The 16244-nt window shown below is 39.0% G+C and overlaps 1 protein-coding gene across 1 annotated transcript; it reads left to right on the top strand.

Moving 5' to 3' along the window:
• Positions 1-2658: 2658 nt before the first annotated feature.
• Positions 2659-15127, top strand: ZC3H15 (zinc finger CCCH-type containing 15). The gene is made up of 10 exons (XM_075710674.1): positions 2659-2761; positions 5165-5266; positions 7617-7728; positions 9522-9674; positions 10777-10868; positions 11939-12121; positions 12818-12964; positions 13132-13236; positions 13480-13606; positions 14322-15127. The coding sequence occupies exons 1-10, from the start codon at positions 2684-2686 to the stop codon at positions 14513-14515; spliced, it is 1293 nt and encodes a 430-aa protein (XP_075566789.1). The 5' UTR covers positions 2659-2683; the 3' UTR covers positions 14516-15127.
• The last annotated feature ends 1117 nt before the right edge of the window (positions 15128-16244 follow it).

Genomic DNA, 16244 nt, shown 5'->3' with positions numbered 1-16244 from the left:
CATTCCATCCTTTTTGAGTGTACAAGTAGTCACGTGTAACAAATGGCTGGTACCATTATTTAGTTAAGCACTCTGAAAATTAAGGTATCTTATTGAACTTTTTGGATCTTTTGTGTTGGAGATCTGTGGGTGTAAGAAACACTTGCTGTTTGTTTACAGAACAGCCTGTTTTCTTACCTCTGGTCCATGAGATCATTTTAAAAATATTTTTGGACACAGATCATAGCAGAAACTACTAAACTTGGTGATGAACAGAAGAATCTTTACCTACTGTACAAAGTATGAAACTACACCATAGCAAGACTTAAGCACCTTACTCAAAATGAGAATGGAAATTTGTGCTATAGTGGCTGAAACAGACAGACCTTAAAATCTGTTATCAGCAACTAATATTTTGATATTGGAACATTTTTCAGAAATTAAAAGTTGGCAAATCTGGATAACATATGTCCCCCTATAAATTCCACTTTTTTTCCAAAGCATTTTTTCTAGTCATTTTAGATGAAACAGGTACCACTCACAAGTAGCTAACATGGTACCAAAGTTTTGCATTTCTTCCTGTTGCAGAAACTCTTTCCACGTGTGGGAAGGAGAGCGCCATGAAAGCTCATCTCATCAAACCAAAGGAAAAATGACACTCATGGCATGATGAAAGAGAACATGCATGCAAGCCATAGCATGAGAAAGCAGCAGTGCATGTCAAGGCTAAGAAACTCCATGGGATTTATGTACCAGACTGTGATCCTGCTTAAGCATTTGGAGTCAATTTGGGATTGTTTCACCCTTTCTACAGAAAGATTTGTGCCATTGTTGGTGGAACTCAAACCCAACCTTGGCTCTTTGAAAGAAAATGAAGAGGATAACTCGAAAGCTTATCTTCCCTCAGGCACATTGTTTCACACACTCAAACCTGACCCAGTTATCATAAAGTACATAAAGCAGAGCATACCTTCTGCACACAGAAAACTGTTTATTTACAAAGGATGGATTATTCAGCAGAGTTCCCCTGGGCAGTAGGTAGCTAATGTTCAAACATCTGGGCTCTCTGCAGTACCAAATTCTCCCCTGTTAACCCCTAGTGAGCATGTGTCAGCGCACCCAACACAGAATCAGAGTTCAGCACTGTAGCTGTTTTTTGGAGGTGGTCTTTAGAGAAAGATGTTTTTGTCAGGTGGAACTCAGAGGGAAAAAGGTGACCATGCAAGCAGCTGACTTCAGATATATTACTTGACTGTTGAAGTAGCGTGGGAGAGTCTGTTTTTCTCCCTGGCATTTGATTGTCCAGCTTGTAGGTTTTCTAGCATGCTATTTTGTAGCTGATCCTAAGGAAATCATTGCTGTTAATAAGCAGCAGTGTTCTGTGTCCTCATACAGCAGTTGCCTTCCCTCCTCTGGCAAAGAGACTGCAGCAAAAAATACAGCTACATACACACACGAATGCACTATCACCTTACTCATCCCCACTCCCTCCATAAAATACATATCCCATGTGGGCCAATAGTGATTCAGCACTCAGGTGCTCTCCGAAGACAAACAGCGCTACTGTGGGTGCTGCTTGTTGTCCTACATCCAGCCAGCCGCTCATGAATCCGCTGGCAGTCTGTTCACCACCTGCCGCTTTTCCAGCCAGGCTTCCCCTGCAGCCCTGCGAGGGCTGTGCACTGATAAGGGTGTCTTGACTCCGTAAGGCTGACCCTTGTCCTGAGTTGTCCCTTGCGCCTCTGCAGGTAACACAAGCGTGTACCCAACTGTCATTCTGCATCCATTTAGGCAGTAATCAAACTTCTTGCCGCTTTCCGGGTTGCTTCCTCGAAGCCCTGGCGCTGGCAGAGGTACGGGTAGGCTGCCTAGAAGGGCTGCTGGTGTCTAGCTGGGCCCAGGCTCTTTGTGGCAGCAAGTTCAGCACCCTGCTCGCTGGCAGGTCGCTGTCTTTGAAGGCGGCGGTAAGCGCACCTCCACCCAGCCACCGCTCGTGAGGGGAGCCGGCCGCACTGCCCACCGGGGAACCACTCCCTGGCCACCAGAAGGCGGCTTCCCCAGTGCTGGACAGGGATTCGGCCGGGGAGGGCCCTCGGGGACCGCCTTCCCCCCTCACTCAACCACCTCCCCGGCCGGCGAGGCACGACCACCGCAGAAGGCGCGGGAAGGGGGCGGGGGGGGAGGGGGGCTCGCCCGTTACTGCCAACGGCCGCCTCCCCAACCCTCGCGTACGCCCGGAGGAGGAGCGTCCCCAGCCTCCGCGGGGAGAGCGGCTCCGCAGAGCCGAGCCCACCGCCGGCCCCAGGCCCGGCCCCCTACGACCAGGGGAGCGGCCCGACCCTGCGACCCGCGGGGACACGCCGCCCGCAGCCGCTGAGGGGGTGGGGGTGGGGAGGCACCCCGTGTGGTGCGGGTCCCGCCCCCTGTGACGTCAGGCGGTGCGCCCGGCCGTCGCCCCGCCGCGCGCTGCCTGCCGGGAGATAATTGGGCCCTCGCGCACTGCCGAGCTTCCAGCGCGCGGCGCGCCCCGCGCTGCCGTCCCAGCCTGCCCCGCGGCCGCCGGCCTCGCGAGCGGGATCCGTTGCGCCTCCCCGGCGGTGGCGGCGCCGTCCCGTCCGGTCCCGCCCCGCCCCGCCCAGCCCCGCCCTCCCCGCGGCCCTGAGAGCCCCCGAGCGAGAGCCGAGGCCGCTCCGCCCTCCCCGCCATGCCCCCCAAGAAGCAGCAGCAGCCGGCGGGGGGCAGCAAGAAGGCGGACCAGAAGAAGAAGGAGAAGATCATCGAGGTGAGGCGAGCAGGGCCGCGCCGGGCCCGGGGAGCCGCGGCTGACGCCGGGAGGGCCGCTCTCCCGCCGTGGCCCTCTCCTTGGCTCTGCTGGGGCCTGCCGCTTCCTGCCGTCTCCCTGCCGAGGCGGGCAGCTCTCTCCCTGCGCCCCCCTCTGCCGCGGCTGTGGGGGCACGGGCGCTGCTGCCGGCAGGAGCCGGCCTCCCCGAAAGCCCGCCGTCATGGCCCCCAGGCAGCCAGGCCCGCAGGCCGCCTCTTCGGCTGAAGCGGCCGAGGAAATGGTCGTAAGGCCCAGAACTTGGTGTGCGCGGAGCGGTATGCGCACGCACACCTGATCGGTGCCGCAGCCCAGCCCAGCAGCACCGTTCCGGGCGATGCTGGTTCCCTTCGTGGCCCCCGCGCTGCCCAGATCTGTCAAATCACTGGCCGTTGCCCTTTAAGTTGTGCTGGCGGCCCCTTCTTGGACTGGGGTTTGGGTTTTCAGCTTGGACTTTTTCTGGCCAGAGCTGTCTTTGGACTGAAGGTTATCCGACAAGAGTGCTGCTCTTTTTTTTTTTTTTTTTTTTTTTCTCCCCCCCTTTCTCACCCTTTCCCTTCTCCATCTCTATGTTCTATGTATTCCTATATTTTCTGAGTCCGGCTCTCTGAGGTGTAGGTTTGCATTTCTTACTCAGTTTAAAACATGTGTGGGGTTTGTTTTGGAGTTTTTCTGGTACAATTTGACCTGTGTGGCCAAGGAGGCATTTCCTGGAATAGCAGTTTAGTCAATGTTTCATAGAAGTTGAATGCAAAATAATTTGAAGATTAATCAGTAATATATTATATCTAAACTTCTGATGCTCAACTCCATGGTACAAACAGATTTAAAGAAAACTGCTAGAGGGGGGTTGTGTGTAAGTTATTAGGATAGTCGTGCAAATCTTCCACTATACAAAAAAGGCTATGTTGAGAGTAAAAGAAGAGAACAGTTATAGAAAATTAAATGTTTGCCTGCATCTGTTGGCAAGGAATTTAGTAGCTGCTTAACTGTTTAGGCAGAATATCCATGTAACGCAAGTGTTCTTTTAAATCCAGCACTGCAGAGTATTATTTCTATGTTCTTTGGAAACATTAGGTTAGAGGGGTGGTTTTCTCTCTCTGTTGGTCTCAGTGTTTCTGATGTTCTTGCTGAATCCAGCTACATAGGAAAATTCTGCTTTTTATTACAAAAAAATGCAGCTGAAAGGGGAAAAACTTGCATTGATTATTAACAATAATTTATTACATAATTCAAACGCACAAAGATTATGTATTCCATGTGGCATTTGCCACAGAAATCAAGTGTGTGATCTATTTTTTTTTTCCCAACTAGTTATTTTGACAAATTACAGACTTTTCAAATTAGTGTAAAGTAACAGAGGACTAGCTGCTGTTGATAGGGTATACATTGTAAATGAAAATAGGGTGAGTGGGAATTTGGAATGGTTTATTCTATAATTCTTCTATAATATGTTTTTGGATTGGTAGGGTTTCCAAAAGTGTGTTTGAACTGAGGTATTACCAATGGATGGACATTTGTTACCAACATTTTTTTCCTTCCAGGAACAAGTATCAAATCAAAGGCACGGGTAGGTTTTTAATGTAGGTATTTCAATTACAAAGAATAATTTCTGCTGTAGGTACTTGGGTGAAAGGGAGCTATCTTCTTTTAATAAAATTTTTAATAGGTTTGGTATAGAAACCTGTCTCTAACAATAAAACTAGAGATGTAGAGGAAGAATTGTTTCAGGCAGTAAACAGAAACTTTTTGCAGTGGAGTTTAGGAAGTACAAACACCTGTCTGGACCTGGCATAGGGGAAAGACTTATCTTCAAACTAGTACAGTTAGAAAATGAAAAGCTTAAAATACTTGAAAATAAGAAGTGGTATGTTACATGTGGCAATTTCAATCTGCATAACAAATATATAATGTTTATATATGAATACTTGAAGATAAAAGCAATAAGAGATTTCAGATAGATGAGGGAAAAATGCAGGATTTATGGCTATTCAGTCTTCATGTTTTCCTTGGATGTTACTTCGGTAGTCACCAAAAACATCTTGTCCTTTTGTTTTGAGCGGCCTGAAAACACTGTGTATAAGCTCATGCTAATACTTGGACACAAGTAGGTCTGGTGATAAAAGCAATAGCTCACACAAGAGGCATTTAGTAGGTTTTTTTGAAAAGCGAACTTTAACGATGATGGGAGGAGTCTAAATATTGTCCATACTGTTTCTTGGATTGCTTGTGTTCCTAGAGGAAGTAGTCTGTTTAACTGAAAACCTGAGAGTAGTGGCAAGTCTTTTTGGTTTTGGTAACAGCTTAAACTTGTTCCAACTGTTGGCCAGTTTCGATTAATTTAGCTGTATTTATCTCTTGACTTAGGACAAAACATTTGGCCTCAAGAATAAAAAAGGTGCAAAACAACAGAAATTTATCAAGGCTGTTACTCACCAGGTTAAATTTGGTCAGCAAAATCCACGTCAGGTAAGCATTTAGTCTGTAACATTTTCCCACTGTATAGTGAAATCATCTTTGACTGTACATATAGATTGTCATATAATAGTGAAGTAGAAAAAAAGTTGAGATGTTACTTGCCTAACGTGACTAGCACAGATTTAACTAGATAGTCTTCTTGCAAAGCTTGTCTAGCTGAGAATTATGTACTAAAAACCTCAAAACTCAGCTAATAAGGGTGTGTGTTTCTTTACACGGTATTCTAATAATAACATAATTGAGTTTAAGGTGTACCTGAAAGTGAATTGTAGAAACTATCTATCAGCTAAGTGCGGTTATGTATTCTTTCTCTTTTTTTTTTCTCTGTAATTCCTACCTAATCGAAGAATTGGTGAACCATTAAAAATAAAAGTAGTTGTTACTAATATTAAAATTGGAATTGGGGGAAGATTAAAAAATGGTACAAGCCCATATGTGCTGCTTGTTCTGCTTATGGAACTATTCATTATAATTTAAAAAGGAAACAAGTCTGACAAGTCTGCATCTATTTGGTGAACTGGTCAAAGAAACTGAAGTTTTGAGCCACTGTCTGCTACTCTGCTCTTCTTTTTGTATGAGGAAGTAAAATGTGATGTGGCTGAGATACAATGTTTAGATTGCACTTAGTCAGAAAGCACAAATTTAATGAAAATATTTCTATAATGGAAGTGAGCCAGGTCTCTTATTCTGTGGTGCTAGGGAAGCTAGTTGCTAAGTATTTATGCAGCTTCCTGTTCTATGAATAAGCCTGTAGAATATTACATTTGCATCAGCTAAATTCATGATGTCATAATTTAATTTATGTTAAATTCCTTGCATAACATAAGGATGAACTAGCAAATGTCAAGTACAACTTTAAAGGTAAAGTTGACATTTGGGTCATTAGATCTAGCAATTTCTTGTAGTCGAAGGGACTGCTTGATGTCACTTCAAAATCATTGGTATTACTCAAAGAGTTCTTCTGAAATTTCTGTATGAAATCCCTGAATCTGTAGCATTTAATGGAATGCCAGTATGTAAATTATCCAATCTAAAATAATTTGCTTCTCAAATGCTCTTAGCTATTGACTGATGGATGCCAGAAGCTGATTTTTTTTTTTTAGACCTGATTATACCTTTCTTACCCTGTAAAATGGTTTTCAGTTAGGGTTGTCCCTGAGAAAGAAAGAACACTTCAAAGCAATTATTGTTGTGTCCTGAGACACAAATGGAAATGCTGTCAAGGTTTTTTGTTTAAAAAGGGGAAAAAAGGCAAGTTTCACCTTTGTGCTTTTAGAACACTAGGGTGAAACAAAAGCATTCTTAAAGTACTACTTTTTGTAGTTGATGTATGTGGGTCTGGATGCTATATAAAACAGGATTGTGGACTTTCAGTATGAAAATTGAGTGTTCTGTATGTGGACCAAATTAATCAATTCCCTTTTAAAAAAATCTGGCATTTCCTTGCCAAACTCACTATAAGAACAAAGCTCCTTTTTTTAATATTACACTGTATTTTACCAATAAAGTACCCCACGTATTTGTATAATGGTGTTAGTCTCACTAGCTTCCCTTAAGGATGAGAATCAAATAAAATAATAATGTTTCTCCTATGTCCTCTTTCATCTGTCTTCATCCCTCTCTACCACTCTAGTATAGATACATGCCCTTTCTGGCTTACTCAAAAAGAGTAAGGCAGAGTCACTTTTTTGTTGTTTGTTTGGTTTTTAATGCTGTTCCTAGGTGAGCTTGTCTTTCAGACCTTGGCCCCTAGTACCTATGAAGTGAATGTTCTTGTCTTACAAACCACTGGTTATCAAGGAATTGATATAAATTCCAACAAAAAGTGTTCTAAAAGCAGTTCCTAACTTCTACAGACAGATTTCCTGGAAGTGCTACTGGTATACATGAAGAGAAAGAACAAAGCAGCACGTAGGGGACTAAAGATAGGGAAGCTTTTTGCACCCATCTTGGAGTAACTGCATTGAATAGTTGCACTGCTAACGTATCGCAAAAGAGCAACTAATTTTTCCTCTCCTTAGTCTCAATATCTTTCACTTGATTTCCTAGCCTGTAAAGGTGGAATAGGGGTAATTCTGTCACCTAATGGTACCTACCAGCATCTCGCATCTCTGACAAATTGCATTTGAAATATCTTCTGTTGGAAAGGTCAGTACCACTAGATGGCACTGGCCATTCATGCAAGGGCAGGAATTCTGACAAACTTGGAAATCACAGGTTCTTTCCCTCCTCCCCTTAAAACTAATTTAAAGTGATTTGCTATTTTAATGTACAGTTCATGTGAAGTGAGTAATGTCATTCTAATTATATATTAATAACTTCAAATTTGGGGTCATTGTAGGCTGCTCAAACAGAAAGTGAGAAGAAATTAAAAAAAGAAGATAAGAAAAAAGAATTACAAGAATTAAATGAACTCTTCAAGCCTGTGGTTGCTGCACAGAAAATTAGCAAAGGTATGAGTAACTGAATTTTTCTTCACTTATGTTCTTTTATTCATATATCTACTTCAGGTAAATTAACCCTTTAAAAATACCAGTTCATTTTTTAATAAAGTAGATATGCCTGTTTCCTTCTCTATCTAGTGTACCGAGTAGTTTGTCAGTAATGATTTGACATTTTTTCAGGAAGTCATCTGGGGTTACTAGACCATTAGAATATCAAAAGCCACATTGATTCTGACAGGGCAGCTATAGATACTTTGCTGTATTCAGGTTCGTTAATTAATGCTTCTGGATCAGTGGCACAGGGTTGGGGGTTTTGTGTGTGTGTGTGATGGTATTTGTGTAAAGCAGCCTATCTCCCCAGGGAAACATGAACATCCAGGTATTACAAGGAATATAATATGATAACTGTTGTCTTCACAGAAAACTTGTATTCAAATCAGAAGAGTAACCATTTTCCAGTTACTTCTGTCCCACCTCATTTAACAGTATGACTTGGTTTTGGAAGTTGGTCTTATTTGAACTCGGTTATTGTACTCAGTTTTGTGATGAAATGTAAGCTTAAGAGTGTTTGATACTTCTAGGAAACTACAATTGGCTGCTGCGTGGGAGGGAAAAAAAAAAAATCATACTTTTAGGAATGAACTAAATGTTATCAACTCTTTTGCTTTACCAATCTTCTGGAACTAATGAAATTATGCACAATAATTTTTTGACTAAACAAGCGTGATTTCCATGTGTGTCTTTAAAGCAAACCTGATAATTTGTTCACTGTGGCACTTAAACAGAAAACTGGCCTTTGCTTCTATGATCTGCAGTGGTCAGCCTTCTCCATATAAAGTAGGTCTTGACTTAAAGTTATTTCAGAAGACTTATATCATCCTAACTAAAGCTTTGCCTTTCTATTGAGATTGCCAACAAGGAGAGCTATATTACCTGAAGTTCTTTTAGGGATCCACTAAGCGTTTAAAAACTAGATTTTTAGTTAAGATTTTAAACTGGTGTTGCTGTACGTACTGTAGTCGTTGGTGACTTGCACCAAGCTTAAAATCAGCAAGTGAAAAAACTCAAGCTTAAAATCTTACATGAGCACTTAATGAATATTGCAAATAAAGCATTTCTGATTTAGTCATGTCTCATAAATACATTTCTACCTGCTTTCATTTCTTTTATCATCTCCTGTTGGTCAAGTAATTCCTTTAGTGGGATAATACTTACTTAAACTGTAGTTAGGTTGATTGACTAGTTCATACTATAACAACAGTTGCCTGTTTTGGGGGCTCTGAGCAGCAATCTTTTTTCTTCTATTATTAAAGAAAGAAAGTGGTCTGAATGAGTGCAGGTTAGATTACTATAATTTATTCTAGTGTGTTGTTGATCTGTTAAGGAAAGGCTGACATCCAGAAGATGCTTTACTGTGTATTACAGGCAAAAATAGCTTATTGTATAGGGACAAAGTTGCACAGAGTGATAGCTCATATGTATTGTATTATATGAATGAATAATTCTCTCAGGCACACTGCTATCCATACTTCTTTAAATAGTCAAGTGCCAGCTTTGATACTTAATGCAAATATCATGCTATACAAAGTAAATATGACATGTTCAGGACATGGAGTATATTCTTGTAATGAACTTCTCATTAAATAACTTTCATTTTTTAAAAAAGTGTTTTCATTCTCTACAGATCCTAAAGATTGTATGATCCTAGATAATGTTCTCAGGACTTTGAATCTACAGCTCTTGCTCCAGTTTTGTGTTTTGTGTAAGAATAGTATTAAAATGTAAAAACTTTCTTCACTCAGGTGCTGACCCCAAATCTGTAGTTTGTGCTTTCTTCAAGCAAGGACAGTGCACTAAAGGAGACAAGTGCAAGTTTTCTCATGATTTGTCTTTGGAAAGGAAGTGTGAAAAACGAAGTGTCTACATTGATGCAAGAGATGAAGACCTTGAAAAAGGTGTGCTACTTCTAGAAAATGAATACTAAGCTATTCTGATTCTGAAACTGGATTTTTTTAAGATTATAAGTCATCTTGTCTTGTGGTTATGATCCTGAAGAGCCTGGTCAATGACCAAGGCAACCTATACTATTATGTTCAAAATTATGAACAACAGTGAAACTTCCTTTAAAGAGCATGCTCACAAGTATTCTTTAGATGTTATTTAGAAAAAGAAGTATGACCTAGTGATACTGGATGGTGTTTTTTTTAGTTCTTCTGTATAACCTATTATGTCATACAAGTAACAAGTTGTATGGTATTTGGTCGGTCTTACAGTTGCTAGTTTTTTCTAAGTTCTATAAAATGGATGTGGAAAAGGAGGAAGTGTAATGAGCAACCATAGTTGCCTTCCAGAACTATTACTAGTGTTTGCCCAAATGTGCACAGTTCTAGAATTCAGGATGCTTTGGAATTTTTTCTGTAACTTTATCTCCTTTGTCCAAATCATTTGTTGGCAAAGTACTCTGGATTTTACTTTCACTTAGCAGGGGTTAGTGATTTTACAGTCAAAATAACTTCTTTTGTTTTTCCACAGTTAATCATGTCTTGGTCTTTATTTGCATTTTAGCCTGTGTCATCCTAAATCAATATGATAGGATCCCATAGATTCACTACTGCTGTTACCATTGGTGATCTTGCTGCTTTTGATGGCACCTCCTTTTAACTTTATCACAGCAAATTTGGTATTATCTCTTTCAATGCTCAAGTTACATCATCTGTATTTCTAGACATTAGCCTCTAACCTTCTTTATTATTCAGTCATCTTCCTTTTCTTCTTTTCCCTTGTCCATGCTTGGTGGTGTACAGATGGAATGACATATTTTTTTAGTCGTTAACTGAAACACACTTTATTCATGTCAAAACAGAAATTTGTAAGGCTTTTGAGGAAATGTTTTTTTGAGGGGAGTTTCAAAACTTTATTATAAAAGCCTGAATTTATTTTCCATTCTATAAACTAACTAAAATGTAAGAATTGCATATTAAAACTGTTATTAGGGAGAAAAGCAACTTGACAGCATTGTTTATAATTTTTGTGAAACCATCTTTTGTCTTTTCCTAGATACAATGGATAACTGGGATGAGAAGAAGCTGGAAGAAGTGGTGAACAAGAAGCATGGTGAGGCGGAAAAGAAAAAACCCAAAACTCAAATAGTATGTGTCTTTCTTTTTTTTTTTATTGAGCTGTAGTAGAGAGAATTAACTGCAGACTGGTATTAGATGAGGTTACTGTTATCTAAAGATTTTGAATGGAATATTATAACAATATTCTGAGTATACAGTTGGGCTGATAGTATTTCTAATAATGTATTTAAAAAACCCAAAACCACACCAAAGTTCTTTCAGTCATCATAAGGTTGTTTCTCATGTAAAATATAAATGGGTAATAGATTAAGTGCTTTCAAAATAGAAATGCTAAAGAATTTGGTGATTATATCTAATGCATCTTACTTGTATAGAAGATTAAAGTATTGTGATTAGTTAGGTCTGTCTTCGCATTCCAGTGATTCCTAGATATATGTTACTCAGTACATAAATAAGCCAATATAAGCATATGAATTTAAATTTTCTCCTGTAAGCCAAAATGTGCTAATTGAGTCATTTGTAGTTCCTGACCTCTAACTTCAAGAATATTCTTTAGTTTGTGCACTAAATGGTATAATATCTTAATCTCAATTTTGTTCTTCAGAACTATTTCTTTGTCTTCAATACCAAATAATTAACTATTCTATTGATACTGCTTAAATTTGCAAAAGTTAAAATTTGATATGGCTAAGTGTGAACTATGAATTTCTTGTTAAAAATTCCAGAATGGCATCTTTACCTCAGGATCATGAGCTGGAAGGTTTAACATCTGAGGCAGATTCAATTTATTATGATTAAAACTACACTGATGTTGGTGAGCAGGAAGAGAAAGACTGTCAACATGCTTTTACATGTGCAGCTGGGTTTACAGTAATACACAGTTGCCAGTCTTCTGAGTCATCCCGTCTTTTTAAATTGGGATTATATTAAGGGGAAAAAGCTGTTGACTACATGAGTTTTAGATAATTAGTTGCATGTCTTTTGTTTACTTTTTTTAGTAGCAATGCATTTCACATGTTTCTTCTGTTTTGAGCACAACTGGCTTTGAATTACTGTACTACTGTACACGTAGTAGCTATACATGTAAAATGCTGGGGATGAAAAGAGAATGCAGTGCTAACAACCATTGTTTTATACAGGTCTGCAAATATTTCCTTGATGCTATTGAAAACAACAAATATGGATGGTTTTGGGTCTGTCCAGGTGGAGGAGACAACTGCATGTATCGCCATGCACTCCCTCCAGGTTTTGTATTAAAAAAAGATAAAAAGAAGGAGGAAAAGCAAGATGAAATTTCTTTAGAAGATCTAATAGAAAAAGAGGTAAAGTTGTCAGACAGGTACCTTTTGGTGGTATTTGTTTTTTGTTACTCTGAAGAGACAGTTGTAAATAACTTCCTAATTAATAATTAAAGTATAAAATGTTTTTATAGCTGTGTGAGCTAGGGTGAAGGATGCATAGTATTTGATTGATGTTTTTGTTTAAAACTATTACCTAGTGAATAGATTAAACTATAGCTGCATACTTAGTGCAGGTGTTGCTCATCCTCTTTTAGGGGGCTTCTATTTCTTACTGCTATTTTTCCTTTGTCTATTACAACTGTTTCTATGGGCCTTTCTCATCCCCAGCTCACTGCCTCCTTAGTTCTCACATAACTCTGTAATGAGGAAGCAACACAAAGTGAACGGGGCCTTCTGAAGGTGTTATGTTGCTGCACTGCTTATTTCTGTCATCATTGCCTAACAGTGTCAATGTGAGGAGAACCTGAGCTATTATTGTTGGTTTCTTTCCTCCTCCACTTTTCATGTTAACTTTCATGTCAATGTGTCTTACTAACTGGAAAATCATGTGTTGAGTCAAACTTGATATGCGAAGTTGATATGCATGTTTTAACAGTGGTAAGAGTGAAGGAGTTAGAAATGTTTTCAGTTAGCTTCTGGAAAAGAGTAAATAAATGTCTAATTTGTTCTAGCCTTTGGAAACAATTTCTAGCATTAATCAGTCTCTCTACCTGACAGCGTGCTGCCTTAGGACCAAACGTTACCAAAATTACTCTAGAGTGTTTTATTGCATGGAAGAGAAGAAAAAGACAAGAAAAAATTGATAAGGCTGAGCAAGATATGGAGAGGAGGAAAGCAGATTTTAAAGCTGGCAAAGCATTGGTGGTATGTTCTACACTCCAATTCTTAATGTAAGAAGAAAAAGTAATAAGCTTTTGTAATAAGGTAGCTGGACTGGGATTGCTTTGCTTTTTTTCTTTTGTCTTTTTTTCTTTTTACAGCAGTATAAATTCTATCAAGTGATAAATTAACTTTTCTTTTTCTGTGACTAGATTAGTGGACGTGAAGTATTTGAGTTCCGACCAGAGTTGGTTGATGCAGATGATGAAGAAGCAGATGACACCCATTATATTCAAGGAACAGGAGAAGATGATGAGGTGAAGAACAGTATTAACTTGAATAATATTGCAAGTTACATTCAAGTTTGAAAGCTTAATTTGAGACCTCTTACAGTGCAATTAATAAGCTTTGGTCTTAATTTAACACCACTATAGAGTATATTTTGTCAAAAGTTTGGTGTTGAAAGGAAGTTTTGGTGTTAAAACTTTTCAGAAATCCTGCAGAAATTAGAATTTCTGTAGAAAAGTAATTAATGGAGAGCATCTTGGTTTATTTTTCAGATGGAAGACCCTGTGTGCATAAATGATGTAGACTTGAACCTGTATGTCCCAAAGGCTGTAGATGAGACTGGTATTACTGTGGCTAGTCCAGAGCGGTTCAGCACATACACTTCAGTAGAAAAAGATGGTAAGTTCATTATTTAGGCATCACTAATGTGGAATTGAATTGTTAAGAGCTTCCAAAAGGTAGATAGAAATGAATTATTGATCTGGTGAAAAGAAGTATTTCTTTAAAAAGGGCGGGGGAGTGAGATTACTATGTAGTTACTAAAGAAAAAGCTTGTAGTAAATGCTATGCACTTCTTATTTTCTTAAATTAAAGTTTAAATAGAAGGTAGTGTTTATGGCCACTTCAAGGAAATCCTTAAGATGTTTGTTTTAGCAGTTTCCTTTTTTTTTTTCCAGATTTAGTAAATGATTGAATGAATATCAATGAAAATCCAAGCTTTTCTTCATATTCTCTAGCTAGCTTAAGTTAGCTTCTAATTTCTTAGAGCAAAGTCTTGATCTTGGTGTGCTTGTGGAATGCATACCCTGATCTCTAAGATCCTGAGTCTTTTAAGGGCAGACATGGAGTAGGAGCAGCTCATTAAGTTTGACCCAGTTATGAAAAGAGGAGTTGGGAGTTCAAGGTTTTTTTTTCCAACCTGTTTTAATTAGTGATGATCCAAACCTCAATATTAATTGGGTACATGCAATTTAACCAATGTAAGTCTACATAAGTTTCAAATGAAGTAACTTCTTTATAGTTTCAAGATTTTAAAGCCTGTTTAGTAGGATTGTGAATTAGTGATTAAGAAACTTGTGACACTGAAATGTGTAAGAATTATTTTTATTTTCAGATAATAAATTAAGTGAAGCTTCTGGTGGTGATATAAACAGCAGTGAGCAAAATGAATTAGAGGAAGATAATGATGGAGATGTGGAGTTGGAAAATGGAGTAATTGATGCAGTACCAGTTGATGAAAATCTTTTTACTGGAGAGGACTTGGATGAACTAGAAGAAGAACTAAACACTCTTGATTTAGAAGAATGAATTAAAAAGCTCAAGTGAGGAGTTAAATCTGTGTGACAAAGTGAAACCGACTACATTTTTTCTCCTTTTTGAATAGAAATCTTAAAACAGGATGTTTATGGTTACCCAGCTGATTCTGATGAGCACGTCATATACCAGGAATATTTTCCTTCAATCTCATCTACTCCGATCTTGACTATGCTCACAGTAAAATATTCAGAGTAGTTCAGAATTACCCAACAGCTGAATTTCAGAAAATGAGATTATAACTTTCAACTAAAAGTAGGAAGTGTAACTGCTTTGCCAGTATGCAAGTATAAGTGGGCAATTTGATACCAGGTACAGTATAAAAATCAAAGTATACATTCTTCACCAGAACTGCATTTTTATTAGTGATTGTGTTGATTTAGAAGCTGCCTGAAGTGTTGTTAGGCAGTATACTCTTAACAGAGCTGATGCAGATTATGCTTCTTTAAGTGGTGATTAGCTTTATTTGATCAGCTGGATACTGAAGATTGTGAACTGATACATCATACAATACGGTGCCCTCTGTTTAAAATGTTTTAAACTTTCCCACCACCTTTTGCCAACAAAACTGTAAATAAAAACTACCAACTTTAAAATACCTGTGTTGATTTTTCTCTGTTAGAATATCATACCAAACTGTTAGTAGCTTCATTTTCTAATACATTGATAAACATTTTTCTCTGCAGTCCCGATACAGAACTGATTATGTTGGCTTCAGTTAAATTAGGGCTAACTGCAATTACAATTTTTTTTTCTACACTTCATGCAGTGTAAAATTCATCAGCTGAGTCTTTTCTCCTACTGTTCTTATCTCCTACCCATCCATTAACTGATTTGATACATGCTATAGATCACTCACTGCTATTTGAGTCTCAGTCTTTTCCCACTGTGTTTTGTATATTAGCAAAGACATCAAGCTCTGTAGAGCAGGGATGTTACGGTCCAAAAAATGCCTGTCATATCTTTGGTGTTCTATAAATAGCACAAAGTTACGCAGTAGTAAGTTGCCTCAAAGCAGAGCAGTATTGTACCCTGCTATGCGTGCCCTGCAGGGGGCACTTACTGTCAGGCTTAAATGAAGCCAATGTGCCCTTTTAAAATTCATCGAAACCCTGCCATAAAGATTTCTCAGTAGTGGTGCTTTCTCAAGGGGGCTGTAGGTTATGCCTCCTTGTCATACTCCTAATAGTATCTGCAACAGTATTGCTGTACTAATGATACTGTTTGTATCTATTTTTCTAAAGCTTTTAAATTGCTACTTAAAGACCATTAAGATTCATGGCATTGTTAGTGAGCTTTCTCAAACTGCTTTTGGGTGGTAATATTAGCTCTGATGGTTATTTCTGACACTGCTAAATTGACTCTTGTATCTTGAATGCTATTTCTAAAATAGCTGACTTTGACATTTTTTGCCCTTTTGGGGATCTTTGGAATTTGTTTTCTCCCATAGGAACAAGAAGCAGTGTTTGGGAGAAAGAGGCCTACTGAAATTGACTTCTAAATGTAAGTGTTTAAGGAAAAGCTGCAATATCGGATATAAATACTTATTTATGGAGATTTTTCTCCTGTGGCCATAAATAAACAATGTCGAGGGATTATTGTATTATACTGGCCAGCAATAGGATACCTGGATATCAGGACACGTAAGAATGCAATTCCTATTTGAATGTATGATGCATAATTTTTCAAAGTTGTATATTTTAAATGGGAATAAAAATAACTT

The sequence above is a fragment of the Pelecanus crispus genome, chromosome 5 (assembly GCF_030463565.1).
Source record: "Pelecanus crispus isolate bPelCri1 chromosome 5, bPelCri1.pri, whole genome shotgun sequence".
NCBI classification, from domain to species: domain Eukaryota; kingdom Metazoa; phylum Chordata; class Aves; order Pelecaniformes; family Pelecanidae; genus Pelecanus; species Pelecanus crispus.
Note: the sequence above shows the minus strand (reverse complement) of the source record. Positions and strands in the feature narration are given on the sequence as shown.

Coding starts and splice junctions, on each gene's coding strand:
- ZC3H15 (XM_075710674.1), top strand. CDS start 2,684: ATGCCCCCCAAGAAGCAGCAGCAGCCGGCGGGGGGCAGCAAGAAGGCG. Junction 12,965..13,131: donor AAGCTGGCAAAGCATTGGTG/GTATGTTCTACA, acceptor TTCTGTGACTAG/ATTAGTGGACGTGAAGTATT. Junction 13,607..14,321: donor CACTTCAGTAGAAAAAGATG/GTAAGTTCATTA, acceptor TTTTATTTTCAG/ATAATAAATTAAGTGAAGCT.